We start from the raw sequence: 14,430 nt of genomic DNA, 5'->3' as shown, positions 1-14,430 counted from the left end.
CCGCCAGATCTACATTCCCAGCCAGCCAGCCACCCACCCAGCCGTCAAAAGTACCCCGCTTCAGAGCCTCAATTTCCTTCTTTTGGCCCTGCGGGTGAGGTGGAAAGGCGGCGGCCGTGGTACGTACGGCACGGTACCTACCCAACTTGCAGAGAGGACGGCCAACCCTAGGCCCGGGCTCCGGGACCGTCGACCGTTACCTTTCATTGCTTCGATTCCATCGATCTGCGTAACTGGCGCATCATTGGAGACCGGGGGTACACACACATACACACACGCACACCCACATCCACCAACGTACGTGCTCCTCGTAGGGCTGAACCGCGCGCTTCTCACGGTAGTACGCCCCTCCCAAAGAAGCTGCACCACCGCGAATTGGCTACCCTGGTTTCTTTCCTTTGGGAAAACGAGGCTCTCCGCCCGCGTGTCTCTACCCAGGCCTGGCCTCGGCTGGCCCAGCTAGAGCAAAGACTCGTGCCCGTTCCCGTTCCCCGCTGCACGCGTGCCTTTCTTACTCACCACACCCCCGTCGACACGCACCCCCCAGACACTCTGCCCACCCCCAGACAAGGTTCGGCTCCGAGGACCCTTCTCAACTGCCCGGCCGGACTCCAACGCTCTTATACAGTGGACATCCTACCTTGGACACAATGGCGTCTGGGCAACCGCAACCACCTGCTGCACCCGGTGACTCCTCATCCCAGAGGCTATCCGTCCCCGTCTCAGCTGCTGCCCATGGGCCCCTGCCGCCACATCCCCCGCCGCCTGAACCTTCGGTTATGAAATTGACCAGGGGCCACTCATGTGTTCTGTGTCAACAGCGCAAGGTGCGTTGTGATAAGAACAAGCCATGTGGGAACTGCCTCAAGGCCGGGGTCGACTGCCGGGTCATCCCGCCCCAGCCTCCGCGGCGCCGCAAGAAGAAGCCTCACGAGCGCGACCTCTTCGACCGCCTGCGCAAGTATGAGACCCTGCTCCTCCAACACGGCGTTCAATTTGAACCCATCGCCGCCGAGTACAAGACGTCGGACGCCTCGACCCTCGACGAGGTCGACGAGCTGCAGCACGATCTCGGCGGGCTGAAGACGTCGCCATCTTCCAGTAACGATTATCCCGAAGGAAGTGCGCAGGATGGAAGGTAGGTTCTCTCTCGTCTCGACAGTCCATGTCCACAATAACCCTGTTGTTATGCTTACAACTAACACTTCCTTGTAGGTGGTATCCGTATTACAAAGAGGTGTGTATCTTACCCACCAGCACGCTTCCTATCAGCACCTGCCTCTTGAATCGAGTGCTGCATGCTCCTCCCGTCTCGAGCGCGACTTGGCTGACCACTCTCATAGTACCGGGCCACCGATCAACTACTCCGAGACACATCCGACGATGACTCGGAGGGCCCAACTATCCATCAAGCCTTTGACAACATGTTCGAGAACACAGACGGCTTCCCTTTTGTCATCGGCGGCTCCACCAGCAAGGTGACAGACCTGCATCCTCCCGGCATCCAGATATTCCAGCTATGGCAGATCTATCTTACCAACGTCAACCCTCTCTTGAAGATCACCCACGCCCAAACACTGCAAGCCCAGATCATCGAGGCCGGCGCTAACCCGTCCAAGATCTCCAAACCCCTGGAGTGCCTCATGTTTGCTATTTACTTCATTGCCATCACCTCCATGTCCGACGAGGACGTGATGAATACCCTGACCGAAGAGAAATCCCGTGTCCTGAAGCGGTTCCACCACGCAACCCAGCAGTCGCTGATCAACGCCGGCTTCATGCGGAGTGCGGATATGATGACCCTCCAGGCCTTCTTTCTCTTCCTTGTGAGTACAGGATGGCGTGTGCCTTTCACAGAATATCAATGTCTAACGAGTCGCAGTTATCTGTCCGCCAATACGTGGATCCCCGCTCCCTCTTCTGCCTGATAGGCATCGCCGTCCGCATCGCACAGCGCATAGGGCTGCACCGGGACGGCGCCCAGTTCAATGTGCCCCCCTTCGAGGCCGAGCTGCGCCGGCGCCTGTGGTGGCAGATCGCCATATTCGACAAGCGCATCGCAGAGATGACCGGCTCGAGCATCACGGCGCTGTCCTCGAGCAACAGCGACACAAAGTACCCTCTCAACGTCAACGACTCGGACCTGTACCCGCACGCCAAGGACCCGCCCGCGCCGTACCTCGTCCCCACGGAGATGCTCTTCTGCCTCACCCGCATCGAGATGACCACGGCCGCGGCCCCGGGCAGCGTCCGCCCGGCGCCGCACCTCGGCCAGGGCCGCAAGGTGCAGTACACGTCGTCGCCGGCCTCGCCCGACGTCGCGACCCACGTGGCCAACCACGTCCTGCCCACGGCGACCGACCTCGACACGTACTGCGCCGGCATCGAGAACTGCTACCTCAAGCACTGCGACCCCAAGATCCCCCTGCACCTCTTCACCCTGCTCATGACCCGCCAGGCGCTCTGCAAGCTGCGCGTCATCGCCTACCTCGTCCGCTCCACGCCCGGCGCGGGAGGGCCGCCCAACCACGGGCCCGACGGAGCACCGGTAGCCCGCCCGCAGGCCGCCCCGGGCCCGCCTAATGCCAACACCCCGCCCGACGAGGACGGGCCCGGTGACCGCGACGCCCTCTTCCTCGAGGCCATCCGCATGATCGAGTACGACAACGTGCTGCAGAGCAGCGAGGCCCTGCGGGGGTTCCTCTGGTACACGCACATGTACTTCCCCCTGCCGGGCTACATGTTCCTGACACGCGAGCTGCGCAGCCCGCGCCGGCAGCAGGCGGGCGACGAGCTCGTCGAGCGCGCGTGGGCCGTCATCGCCGAGAACCACGAGCGCCGGGGGCTCGCGCGCAAGCTCAAGAGCCCCGTGCACCTGACTTTCGGCAGCATGTTCATCAAGGCGTGGGACGCGCGCGAGGCGGCCGAGGCGGCGCAGGGACGCGCGCTCGAGACGCCCAAGTTCATCGAGCTGCTGCGCGAGCGGTTCGCCAAGCTGAAGCCCAAGCAAACGCAGGCGCAACAGCAACAGCAGGCTCAGCAGCACCAGCAGGGTGGCCCGCATGCTGGCATGCCGGTGGAGGGCTCGTTGCCTGGCGGGATGCAGCCCATTCGCGGCGTGGGCGTGACGGCCAGTCCGGCGGCTCAGGGCGCGTACCTGGGCGACGACAGCATGCCCATGTTCCCCACCTTTGACTTGCAAGGGTACGGCATGGGCAACGACATGTTTGGCGGGATGGACTGGAGCTTCATGGTGCCCGAGGCCCCTGTTTATGGGGGCGCGGCCGGCGCCGGCGGAGGGATGATGTACGACATGGCGCCCGGGATGCGGAGCGCCGGAGGAGGGATGCAGCCTCCTCAGTAGTGGGTGTTTTCGGGTAACTTGGTTTTGCTTGGGTTTGGTCATATGCATGCGGTTCAGGATAGTCTTTGTAGATCTTTGGAGGAAGGATGATTAATGCTGGTTCAAGCATCACGGGTGGCAACGTTGTTTTCATGGTTGGATGACGATGGTGGTTGTTAAGGAAATACCCCCTTTTCTATCACGTCTTTTTGCTCAAAAAGGAACGCAGTGCGGTTGAGTATGGTTCACAACGGAGTTTGGGACAGCTCTTTGTTTTCTTCCATAGCTTCGTTCTTTTCCATATTCATCATTATGTAGATAGCTAGTACATACAGTTCAGGCCCTCACATCGCGCCTCAACTCCAATCAAGTCAGATATCTATCTATATCACCACCCTCCCCTCTTCCCATGTCAACAAACAGCCACCCGCCTTCAGCAATTTCCAGACGACCCGACAGGCCCCACCCACGCATCGTTGGTAACGACAAAGGGCTCCTCGCCCGTCCCGTTCTCCTCCTCCTCCTTGCTGCACGCCGGCAGAACGACAGTCCTGTTGGCGCCGGCGCCCTGCTCCCACAGCCACGGCTGCCCGCAGTTCTCCTCGCGCACGTAGCTGTAGGCCACCGTCTGCCCGGCCTCGAGCGCGACCTGCCCGAACCACAGGGGCCGCTGGGCGGTGTAGTTGCTCGCGACGAGGGGCTGCGCGTCGGCGACGCGCCAGGCGCCCAGGGCGCTCGCGTTGCCGACGACGTAGACGTTCTCGCCGTAGTAGGTGCTCGCGTTGACGGCGAAGAGCACGTTGCGCACGCAGCCGACCGTGACGTTGGGCGCGCCCGCCGCCGCGGCGGGCGCGTAGACGCCCTTGGCCGAGGACGCGGCGCAGGAGCTCGGCAGCCGGGGCGCGGCCGAGGTCCACCCGGCCGGGGGGAAGAGCCCCGCGCGGCGCTGGGCCATGGAGACGAAGGCGGCGTAGGACCAGGTCAGGTCGCGCGCCGAGAGCGGGGTGCCGGGCTCCCTGCGCAGGAACTGCTCCGACAGGGCGCCCGTCGAGGCGGGCGTGTACCGCTGCGCCACGGCGACGAAGGAGTCGGCGTAGGCGCGCGCGGCGTCCGAGATGGCGCGGAAGGGGCCCGACTTGCGGCAGCGCTCATGCACGCCCACCGCGGCGGCCGGGTAGAGCTCGCGGAAGAAGGGCAGCGAGGTCTCGTCGACGGCGAGGCGGCCCTGGCGCGCCCACTGCTCGGCCGCGTCGTAGAGGAACTCGGCCGCGCCCAGGGTGATGAGGTACCACGGGTTGCCCCCGAAGTAGACGTCCTCCGGGTACCGGCCCAGGGCCACGCCCCTCGCGGGCCCGGCCCCGGCGTTGATGGGGTACAGCGACGCGTTGCGGAAGGTGTCGACAAAGACCTTGAAGTTGGCGAGGGCGCGGCTGTGGCAGGGCTGGACGGAGGGGTCGGCGCACGAGGCGACGGCCGGGTCGAAGACGGAGATGGGCCCCAGCACCGTGTTGGCGTCGACGCCGACGCGGCCGTTGGGCGACTTGAGGTTGACGTTGGCGGTGAAGAAGGCGCCGTTCCAGTAGGCCTGGTCGAGGAGGCAGAGGACCTGGGCCGCCTGGCCGCACGCCGCGCAGGGGACGCCGAGGCTGGCGGCCAGGGCGGCGCCGTCGACGAGCGACTTGTACTGGTTCTGCGTGGTGAAGAAGCTGGAGCCGTCGACCTCCTCCCAGAGGTCGAAGCCGGTCGTGTTCCTATCACGGTCATCACGTCAGTTCACCCGGGCAGGTGTCAGGAGCGACAGGTGCGGAGTGTGTGTGTGTATATTTACCAGTACTGCCCGACATAGGACAGGTCGTTCGAGATGACCGGCCACACGACGTCCTTGGCCTTGGCCGCCTGCCCCTGCTCGACGAGCCAGTTGGCGTAGGTGATGAGGGCGATGGCCCGCAGCGCGGGTCCGTCGCGCTGCGGCCGGCCCCAGGCGCCGTTGAACCGCGTGCCGTCGACGTTGTACTTTGGCTCGCCGAGGCCCGTGCCCGAGGGCAGCAGGGAGCCGGACGGGTTGGTGACGGTCTGCAGGACGGCCTGGCCGTGGACGTAGTCGGTGATGTAGACCTCGAGGCTCTTGTCGCCGCCGAGGATGAACTCGTCGATGAGCATCTTGAGCGTCAGGGCCGAGTCGCGGGTCCAGGTGTAGAAGTCTGGAGGAGTTGGGTGGTTCCGTGTAAGTCACTCACTCGCTGATCAGATGGCACGGGATGAGGGACTTCTCGGCCTTACAGTTCGGGTTGTCCTTGGACGGACTGGCCACGACGTACCCGGCGTGTGCACCGGGGACAGCCGAGCCATTGGGCCCGATGTTGTTGAGCACGCCCTGCAGCGCGATCTTGCGCTCGGCCTGGATGAAAGCTTCGAGGCCCTGGTCGCGGATGTCGATGGTCGACGCCTCGACGAGGACAGCGGCGCCTGCCAAGAGGCACAACGAGATCCCAGACAGCATTCTTGCACCACCACTGCTTGTGTGTATGTCTTTGGGAATGACTTCACTTTACAGGATGGTGGAAGGAAAGACCAAGGAGCAGGGGACGGATGTGAGAGATGATGAGCGAGGTTATATCCCACCCAGCCCTTGCCGGCCGCCCAGAAGAATCATGCACAGTCTTTTGCATATGCGATCACGGCAGCAACAGGGGAAACACGACCGTCTGTGCACGTGTCGATTGATCTCCCTCCCTCCCGATCTAGCACTGCAAGACGAAAAGTCACGATGCAAGCCACAGTTTCGCCGCAGTAGGGCCTTGGTGGAGGCGCTTAGGACCAGACCCTGCAAGATGACGGGGACGGAAAGCCAACATGCAAACGGACCAGGCCATCGTCAACAGGCAGCGGGGAGCAAGAAAAGCTTCCCTGCAATTCGGCCCAAAGACTGCTGTTCCATGACCTCACCCTCCCCCGCGCGGGCAACGAGAGCCCCGGCCCTGCGGGGAAACAGTTGTTGAGACCAGGATGGAGGAGGGGGATGGGGGACGCGGAGAGCTAATGCAGGTTCGATATAATTTGCCCGAAGCTTGCGCGACCCAAATGAAGTGTCGGAGTTTCCAGGCGGAGTCGCGGGACTTCTTGTGGCCTTGTGAGTTGCGAAGCTCTCTGCGGGCTGAAATGGGGCAATGGGAGGTTGGCCCTGAAGCACCTGCATTGTCCTGGATCAGGGTTATTCAATCATCACATTACAAGTAGACAAGCAAGTTCTTCAAGTGACAGACCATGACAGTGGAACCTTCTCAGCTACCGCTACCGGGGAGCGAGCTCTCCATCTTTCCCCAGAGACGAGGGCCGCCATCATCCCGGCCCCACAACGATGCTAGCTTCCGCCGAGAGGCTCCGAGAAAACGACCGGATTGCGCCGTTGAGACTGGAAATTGCTTGTGAAATCATTTATCCGTCCATCACATCTACGCTCGGACCTGCATATTCAGCTAGGTTAGATACATCCGAGCGCCCCAGGAAAGCATTTCATACAACGTCCCGTAATGAGTCTCGAGAAGATCCTGGTGATGGTGATAGATGCAAATGCTCAGACTAGAATACAGCCATTGGGAGTGGTTCTTCTCTTGTCTCTATCGAAATTACACATGGCGCTTATTATACAATGAAGAAGGAGATGTTGCTTTTGTACATCATGTAGAGTAACAAACATCCACAACCTACCCAGCCATCCTGGAGACAACCCGTAGATTTGTCTCCGAGGATGGCCGAGTAAAACAGCCTTTTTTCAAAACACCACCCCAATGCAAAAAAGAGGTTCCAGTTTCTCCGCCTATTCTCTAAGCAGGGCCATCTATGAGATTACCGCCTCCGTGGTAAGGAGGGCATGTTTGATGCAGCGTGTTCGACGGGAGCATCGAAAGCGTGCGCTATTATTACACAATCGCGGCCGGCGCCGAGCTATTGCAGCGGCAGACCGCTCAGCTGGAAGACTTCTTGTTGTCCTCCTTGTCTTGGGTCGACGATTTGTCGCCGCCGCTCGCGTCCTTGCCGTCGGTCTTGCCTCCGGACTTGGGCTTCTTCTGGTGGGCCGGGTGGTTGGTGAGCTGGTGCCAGAGCGACTTGAGGAAGCCCTCGCTCTGGTGGGGGTTTTCCGAAGCTCTAGACACAGGATCAGCATCATCAGTACTTTCGCGTTAAAAAGTTAGCGAATGGGGGAGATGCATCGTCCGCAAGCAGTTAAAAAAAAAAGAGGATCACACTCACTCCTTCCAGTTGACGTTCATGACCCGCTTGGCCGTCTTGTCGCCCATCTCGTCCGCCAGCATCTCCAGGATCGTGCGCTGGTTCGAGGTCAGGTACTTGGGCATGGCGACGCGGAACTCGACCCGCAGGTCGCCCGAGCCGCCGCGCCGCGCGCCCAGCTTCTTCATGCCCATGCCCGACAGCGTGATCTTGTCGCCCGTGTTGGTGCCCGTGGCGACCTTGACGTTGACCTGCCCGTCCAGCGTCGGGATCGTGACCTCGCCGCCCAGAAGCGCCGTCGTCAGCGGGATCGTCGAGGTGTAGAGGATGTCGGAGCCGGACCGGCTGAACTTGGGGTCCGAGGCGACCCGGACGAAGACGTAGAGGTCTCCGCGCGCGCCCCGGACGCTGGACGGGTCCGCCTTGCCGGTGATGGGCGCGTCGCCCTCGCCGTCGACCCTCAGCCGCATGCCGTCCTCGATGCCGCCGGGGATGTCCACCGTGAGCGTCTTGCGCTCCCTGACCACGCCGTCCCCGGAGCAGGAGCCGCACTCCGAGCCCTTGGGGATCGTGGAGCCGGTGCCGCCGCAGGCCGTGCAGGTGGACGCCATCTGGAAGCCGCCCTGCACAAAGTGGACGCGCGTGCCGGTCCCGTTGCACGACTTGCAGCCGGTCCTCTTGGATCCCGACTTTAGTCCGTCGCCGTTGCACGTCTTGCAGGTCACCAGCGGGGTGATGGTGATGGTCTTTTTCGTCCCCTTGGCCGCCTCCATGAACGAGATCGTCGTCTGCACCTCGATGTTGTCGCCCACCAGGATCTCCTGCTGGAAAGGGTTCCGCCCGCCGCCGCCGCCACGGCGTCCGAAGGGGTTCTGCTGCCCCGTGAAAGCCGAGAAGAGGTCCTCAAAGTTGAAGTTGGAGCCGAATCCGCCCTGGCCGCCGCCGAAGCCGGAGAACGGGTGCCCTTGGCCGCCGAAGGGGTCGCCGCCCATGCCGGGGCCCGCATTGGGGTCAAAACCGGCCGCGCCAAACTGGTCGTACTGCTCCCTCTTCTTGGGGTCGGAGAGGACTTCGTAGGCGCCTTGGATCTCCGCGAAGCGGTCCTTGGCCGTCGGGTCCTTGTTCGTGTCGGGATGCCACTTCTTCGCCAGGCCATAGTACGCCTTCTTGATCTCGGCCGCGGTGGCGCTCTTGCCTACGCCGAGGGTGTTGTAGGGGTCCTTTTGCGGCGCGAATGTCCTTGGTGTTGCGTGGAATGCCTGGGAGGACAGAACGTTAGGAACGTAGGTGCAGGTTATAGCTGGCAGAGTCTCTACTCACCCTCTTGGAGACGATCGCCTGGCAAGGGCTCCTGGGCGACGGGCGGGCCTGGCGCCTAGCATTCAACGCGGCGGTACTCAGCCGGACCCGTTCCCGCCGGCACGTAGGTATCCTCTGCCTCCTCCATATTTGCGCCGGGGAGAGTTGCCTTGCCGGGTTGACGGCTTTGACAACCAAGCTCGAGTTCATCGTAGGGTACTTGCGCGTATGTGTGTGTGTTCGCGCGTTACAATGGTATCATCAGTTTAAGAAACGGCATGGAATAGTAGGAACAAATAGGAACAGAGCATTGGCAAACCGACAACAGCGAAAAGGAGGGAAAAGGGAGTTTGTCTTTCCTAAGAGATAGATGACATCGCCAGCTTCACAGAGCCCAGACCTCTAATTTGACCCGTTTGCCGGCTCAACTTTTTTTCGACCGACGCAGCCCGCGCACGACGGCGTGGCCAGCCAATGCCTGCCTCAGGCCCAGGACTAGCTCGGCTCAAGTCGCCCCACCCGCGGCGCTGGTGGAAGATACGCGATTATTCTCTGGCTTACAGTTGGTCCCAGGCCTGAGGGCCAGCGGTCCCCACCGGTCTCACAGGTGATTTGCTTGTATGTACTAGCTCGCCACAGAAGGGGGGTCCTTCATTTCGTGCTCAATCGCGCGACCGAGTCAGCCCCGCGACGCTCGTCAATCTGGCAGATCTCCGGTCGGTCTGGTAGAACAATCAGAGAGCGCACTTCGCAGATTTGGATGAAAATGCGTGACATTGTCGTATCGTATCCTAATTGCCTCGCCAAAACCAAAACGCCGTCCAGAAACCCATGCCCTATAGTACCGAGAGGGAGAAAAGAAAAACAAGAACGCAGACTAGGGTCTAGTGTTCTAGGGGTATTGTCTATAAAAAAAACCATCATCTCTCTTTCAAGGGAACCGACTGGCCAGATCTCGACAAGCAGGGACTGTTTCCCCATTTTCTGACTTGGTCAGGCCGGTGGTCCCTTTGCAGTATTGTTGTATGCACCGTCGCTCAACTCTCCATTTCAAGGCCGAAGTGGTCTGCTCTTCTGGGCATCAGGTCCGCGGCGTCTTTGTTCCGCACCTTGTGGAGGAAGTCGACAATGACATCGTTCTCTTGAATGCCGATGCTGTTGAAGTGTTTCCGCGCTGTAGTCGCCAACTGCTCTTTGCTTTGTCGTCTGAGGTCTAGCTTTCTCGCCATGCTCGGGGATCGCAGGCCGATGCTGCCCGGCTGTGTCAAGATTCGTCGGTTGTAGTCGTGGACAAAGGCGGTCGGGGTGTTGAGACGGTAGACTCGACGGTAGGAGTGGAGGACGTTGCGGTCGAAGGAGGACCATTGTAGCTGTATAAATAAGGCATGTCAGTGATTGCGGAGAGCCATAAGCATATCTGTGTTATCGTCTCTACTAACCCCTGTGGGAGCCGTGGTCTGGGAGACTGCGGGCGCGGCCGGGGCGGTGGGCAGGCTGGAAGCGTTGGTGGTCTCCTTGAGCTGGGAGCCGGTCGAGCTTCCCACACGGCGAATCTTGGTAGACGACGATGTCGAATGGCCATGGCCACCGTTCTTGTCTTTGCCAGTCGGTGTCTCCGACTTGGAGTCGTCTTGAGCGCGAGATTTGGAGGGCGCCATTGGAGAGGAGGGGAGGAGGCTGCAGGTCGGGCGACAGTCGGTGAGTGCGCTGTCAGGTCTGCTGTAGAAATGTGTACGGTCGGTCCCGTTGCAAATCACATGGCTTTTGTGAGAACTCGCGATAAGAAGGCGTGCTGGAGAGTGGGCGAGAAGTTTGTCGTCGCATTGACCGCACGAGGGTGTGACTGGTGAGGAGAAAGCGTAGGCACACGACGGGGAGGAGAATTAGTAGGTAATCATACTGCCAACCACACACACCCGGCGCCCAGCGTGGGCCAGGGCAAAAAAAGCCATTGACTTCGGGGCTCTGACGACACTTGCCCACTTTTCTGGTGCGGGACCTAAGGGTCCTCCTAGCATCCCATTGGCTGGTCTGGGCGGTGAGAAGTGGCTGGCGGGCCAAGCTTGGTTTTCCTGGCCGTTGCGCAGTGTCTGGCGGGTTGTGGCATTTTGGGACATTGATTGATCTAACAGCTAACTAACTACCAAATCCGTGGACGGATCCCACCATTGAAGCTCCAAGTTTGGACTGATTTGATCTTATTAGCCTGAAACCCCCATCCTCCGTCCTCCACATCCAACAGGTGACAGGCCGAGTCGCTGGGACACACGCCCGGTTTGACGCTGTCGCACAGCAGACTCCCGTCCGTCTCTTTGTGTGCCCTCACGTGGATCAGAAGGGACGGTTGCGATATGTTGCCGAGCGGTTCTTCAATAGACATTCAACCAGGTACTCGCGCATGTTCCTAGAGCGAGAAGTCGATATGCAACGGTGTAGGTGGGAAGTGTCTTTCTCGGCTCCGCTCTGACCGTTGCCGGCCAGACAATGGGTGCTTTAAATCATGGCCTATTTCCGTACTGACCCAAGGCATGGCCTCTCATGCGGAGTGAGAGGACCATTCCACGTTCCGCTGATCAGCATTCTGGAATTCCCCGAAGTCTTGGGATGTGGGCACTGCCGGTGTAGGTACACCACGATCTCGGGATTATCTTTAGTCTACTCTTGTCATGCAAGTCAGAGTACATGCCCTACAGGCAGCTAGGTTGATGAAGCAGAAAAAACTCCGGTAATCTGGTCCAGTCAGCAGACAGACAACCACGGATGATCGTCTCGCGGGCGCTCCCACTCACAACCCACGCCTCCACAACGTGTGCTAGAGTGTTGTATTGGTGACACGGTACAGAGTCCCTGGTTTGGTTCAGTCCACCTTCATACATATTACAAGGAAAGGACTCGTCCGCTGCAGAGTCGAGCGATCACGGAGCCCCGGTCTGGTCTTCCCAAAAGTCCGTCGAGCTGGGCCAGCCAAACATTCTCGCCTCTCCCACCGCTTGCATGTCGGGCATCTCAATCTCAAAGCGGTGGCTTGCATGAGAGAAGTTGGATGTGCTGGCGGCCCTGGCCGACATCAAGCAAGTCAGACAACACGCAATATGAAGATGAACCTCTGTACCTGCGGGCACTTGGAGGGCACCACCGACGCAAACCCCCACCCCCCACCGAACCACTGTGAGGTGAGCTTCAACGCTGGCTTGGCTGTCGCGCCTGGGTCCCGACCCTGCAGCTGCTGAACACTTCCATCGACTTGCATGGCTAGCGGCTGCAGCTAGTGCGCCAGAGTCACACACACGAGACATGTTGCTTGCTTCTCCCCCTTCCTGCAGGTCGGTATGGGGGATGTGGCATTCACGGCCTTGACATACAGATCTTTTGTACAAATCACCGCGCATCGTTCTGGTCAGGTGGACTGGAAAAACCTCGCCGTTCTGACTTGATGCAGGCTCTCTCTCTCTCCCACCACCTCGCGAGCGCGATCTCACGGCCGCCGAGACTCCCGGAGATGACGACATCGTACGAACCAGACTCTGTCGACGGCCCCGGTATGAGTGCTTTCTTTCATCGGGTTCTCCGCTGTCAGCTTGGAGGGGTGAGTGGATGGGAGTCATGCGAGTGTCTGCCGATGGCTGCAACTACACGCACCAGGGAGAGCCTCTTTCGTGGAGAAGCGGCCGAGATGGACTCGGCAGCAAGGCTGTCAGCGTAACAATAGTCGGAAATGCCAAGGCGCCTATTTCCGTCGCAATTATGCAGGCTGGACATGTACGCGAAGATATGCTCTGTTCGCCGCAAGACCTGGTCGTTTGCCTCATCAGGGACCCCTGTGTACCGCAGAATAATCAAGATCCCCTAATGGAACTCCATCGACCTCTTGCGGAAACCAGGCAACTGGAAGCATGTTTGAGGAATACCTACCATTCAGGAGACCACTCTTCCTTTGAGCAGATCGACAACCTAGGGAACGGCACGGCGGCCTTCAGCTGCTCTAGCGCGACTGGTTGGATGATCGACCGACAATATTAGCAAGAGACGGTGCAGTCCTTTGCCTTCACTAGTGACCTGGACTCGGTCGAGAGACCATCGTGCTGCAACTCAGCTCTCCAGCCTTGTGGGCTCTTGGCCGAGGACAGTTTCAATAATAGATCGGCTCGTCTGGTGCCTCCTTGAAATAGATGCAAGAAAGATAGAAGACACCGAGAGGGCCATCTTCATCTCGGTTGATGTCGAGCCTCAGAGCGCCTCGGACAGCTGCGCCTTGGCACACGCAGCCTCTCAATCTCGTCACAACGTGCGCCCACCGACCTGGTGAACGCAAGACAGACCTTTCAGGCTCCCGACGCACGGAGGAGTCTCCGGCTAGTGTGGGAAGACTGATGCCAAACAAACGTGAACCCAATCAGCTGCGACCAACCCCGGGCTCCACCCTGCGCCAACAGCACGCTATTCTTCAGCGCGACCCGGGATCCCCTGCTCACACACCAGAAAGGCCCGCGCAAAGGGCGCAATCGCATCCAGTAGGGCAGATCCAGAGGTACCTTACTATCCTGAGCTCTCTCTCGCCTGTGGCGTCCCCCCCCTTTCGGGACGCAAACAAAGCACGAGAACAGTGTGGCCCAATAAACGTTGCCTCTGGCGAGACATCTTTCCCGACGGCGCCCTCTTCATGATCCTGCCTTGGTTTAGGGTCAGTAGTTGACTTCCAGCACTGCACGTGCAGATGTGTCTTCCTCCCCATCTTGTAGAGTTGGCAGATCACTCCACGGGCTCCACGGGTACCTACCCTAGCAGATCTCTAGTCACATCAGCCAGAGGGAAAAAAGGGGGTCCGCGGGGGTCACCTCATACAAGTACTCTGAGCAGAGTGCTGGGGCGACACTGGAAGAGGCCTAAATTAGCGGGAGTTGACCCCCGCACCCGGGACTGAAGGCCGCCAGTCACGGAAATGCGAGCGAGCCAGTTCGATGCAAGACAGGGACCAGCCGTCGAGAAGTTTGCTGGCTGTGTGTATGGATGGGTGAGGGTGCGGCTGGCACCATCCATTGATGCAAATCCCGTGTCGTAATCCTATTGTTCTTTTTTTCTTTTCTTTTCTTTTCAACACCACCACAACACCGAGGTGCATGGGCAGGGATTAGAGAAGGCATGGAAGTACCGGAATGGCCGTAGGCGAGATGTGATAGGGCGTCTCGTCAGCAAGCCACCGTTGTCTGTTGGTACTTCTTGGGGGGGTGGCACGAGGCATTTCTGGGGGACGCCATGAATGTCCGTGGCGACTCGAGAGTGTCATGGATCGAGCCACCTTGAGATTGTGAGGCTTGAATGGCGGCCCAAAGCTTCGGAGCCTCATCGAAGCTGTCGGGACGATCTCGAGAAAGTGGCCTTGAGGGGGATGCCACTCGCGTTTTGGTTGCATACTGTGGTTGTCGAGCCGCGGAAACGTGACGACATACGACAGATACGACTAATCAACACTCGAACACAGTACATGAAGTGGTCGTGGTGAGATGATCTCATGACACCGAGGAACTGTTTATCAGAGGCTGGGTCGCATTACTATCTTG

The 14,430-nt window shown here is 59.9% G+C and overlaps 4 protein-coding genes across 4 annotated transcripts; 1 reads left to right on the top strand and 3 right to left on the bottom strand.

The window, feature by feature from the left end:
• Nucleotides 1–650: 650 nt before the first annotated feature.
• E0L32_010636 (uncharacterized protein) lies at nt 651–3,364 on the top strand (the record flags this gene model as incomplete). Its single annotated transcript, XM_031133276.1, has 4 exons — nt 651–1,138; nt 1,216–1,237; nt 1,344–1,826; nt 1,883–3,364. 4 exons carry the CDS (start codon nt 651–653, stop codon nt 3,362–3,364), a joined length of 2,475 nt encoding a protein of 824 aa, XP_030989349.1.
• Nucleotides 3,365–3,776: 412 nt separating this feature from the next.
• On the bottom strand, nt 3,777–5,843 carry E0L32_010635 (uncharacterized protein; the record flags this gene model as incomplete). Its single annotated transcript, XM_031133275.1, has 3 exons — nt 3,777–5,094; nt 5,172–5,544; nt 5,624–5,843. The coding sequence occupies 3 exons, from the start codon at nt 5,841–5,843 to the stop codon at nt 3,777–3,779; spliced, it is 1,911 nt and encodes a 636-aa protein (XP_030989348.1).
• Nucleotides 5,844–7,308: 1,465 nt separating this feature from the next.
• Nucleotides 7,309–9,082, bottom strand: E0L32_010634 (uncharacterized protein; the record flags this gene model as incomplete). Its single annotated transcript, XM_031133274.1, has 3 exons — nt 7,309–7,516; nt 7,595–8,832; nt 8,894–9,082. 3 exons carry the CDS (start codon nt 9,080–9,082, stop codon nt 7,309–7,311), a joined length of 1,635 nt encoding a protein of 544 aa, XP_030989347.1.
• Nucleotides 9,083–9,909: 827 nt separating this feature from the next.
• E0L32_010633 (uncharacterized protein) lies at nt 9,910–10,530 on the bottom strand (the record flags this gene model as incomplete). Its single annotated transcript, XM_031133272.1, has 2 exons — nt 9,910–10,242; nt 10,312–10,530. 2 exons carry the CDS (start codon nt 10,528–10,530, stop codon nt 9,910–9,912), a joined length of 552 nt encoding a protein of 183 aa, XP_030989346.1.
• Between the last annotated feature and the right edge of the window lie 3,900 nt (nt 10,531–14,430).

The sequence above is a fragment of the Thyridium curvatum genome (assembly GCF_004353045.1).
Source record: "Thyridium curvatum strain D216 chromosome Unknown NODE_88_length_166537_cov_86.287828, whole genome shotgun sequence".
NCBI classification, from domain to species: domain Eukaryota; kingdom Fungi; phylum Ascomycota; class Sordariomycetes; order Thyridiales; family Thyridiaceae; genus Thyridium; species Thyridium curvatum.
The sequence above is the reverse complement of the archived record's forward strand: the minus strand, read 5'-3'. Positions and strand labels throughout refer to the sequence as shown.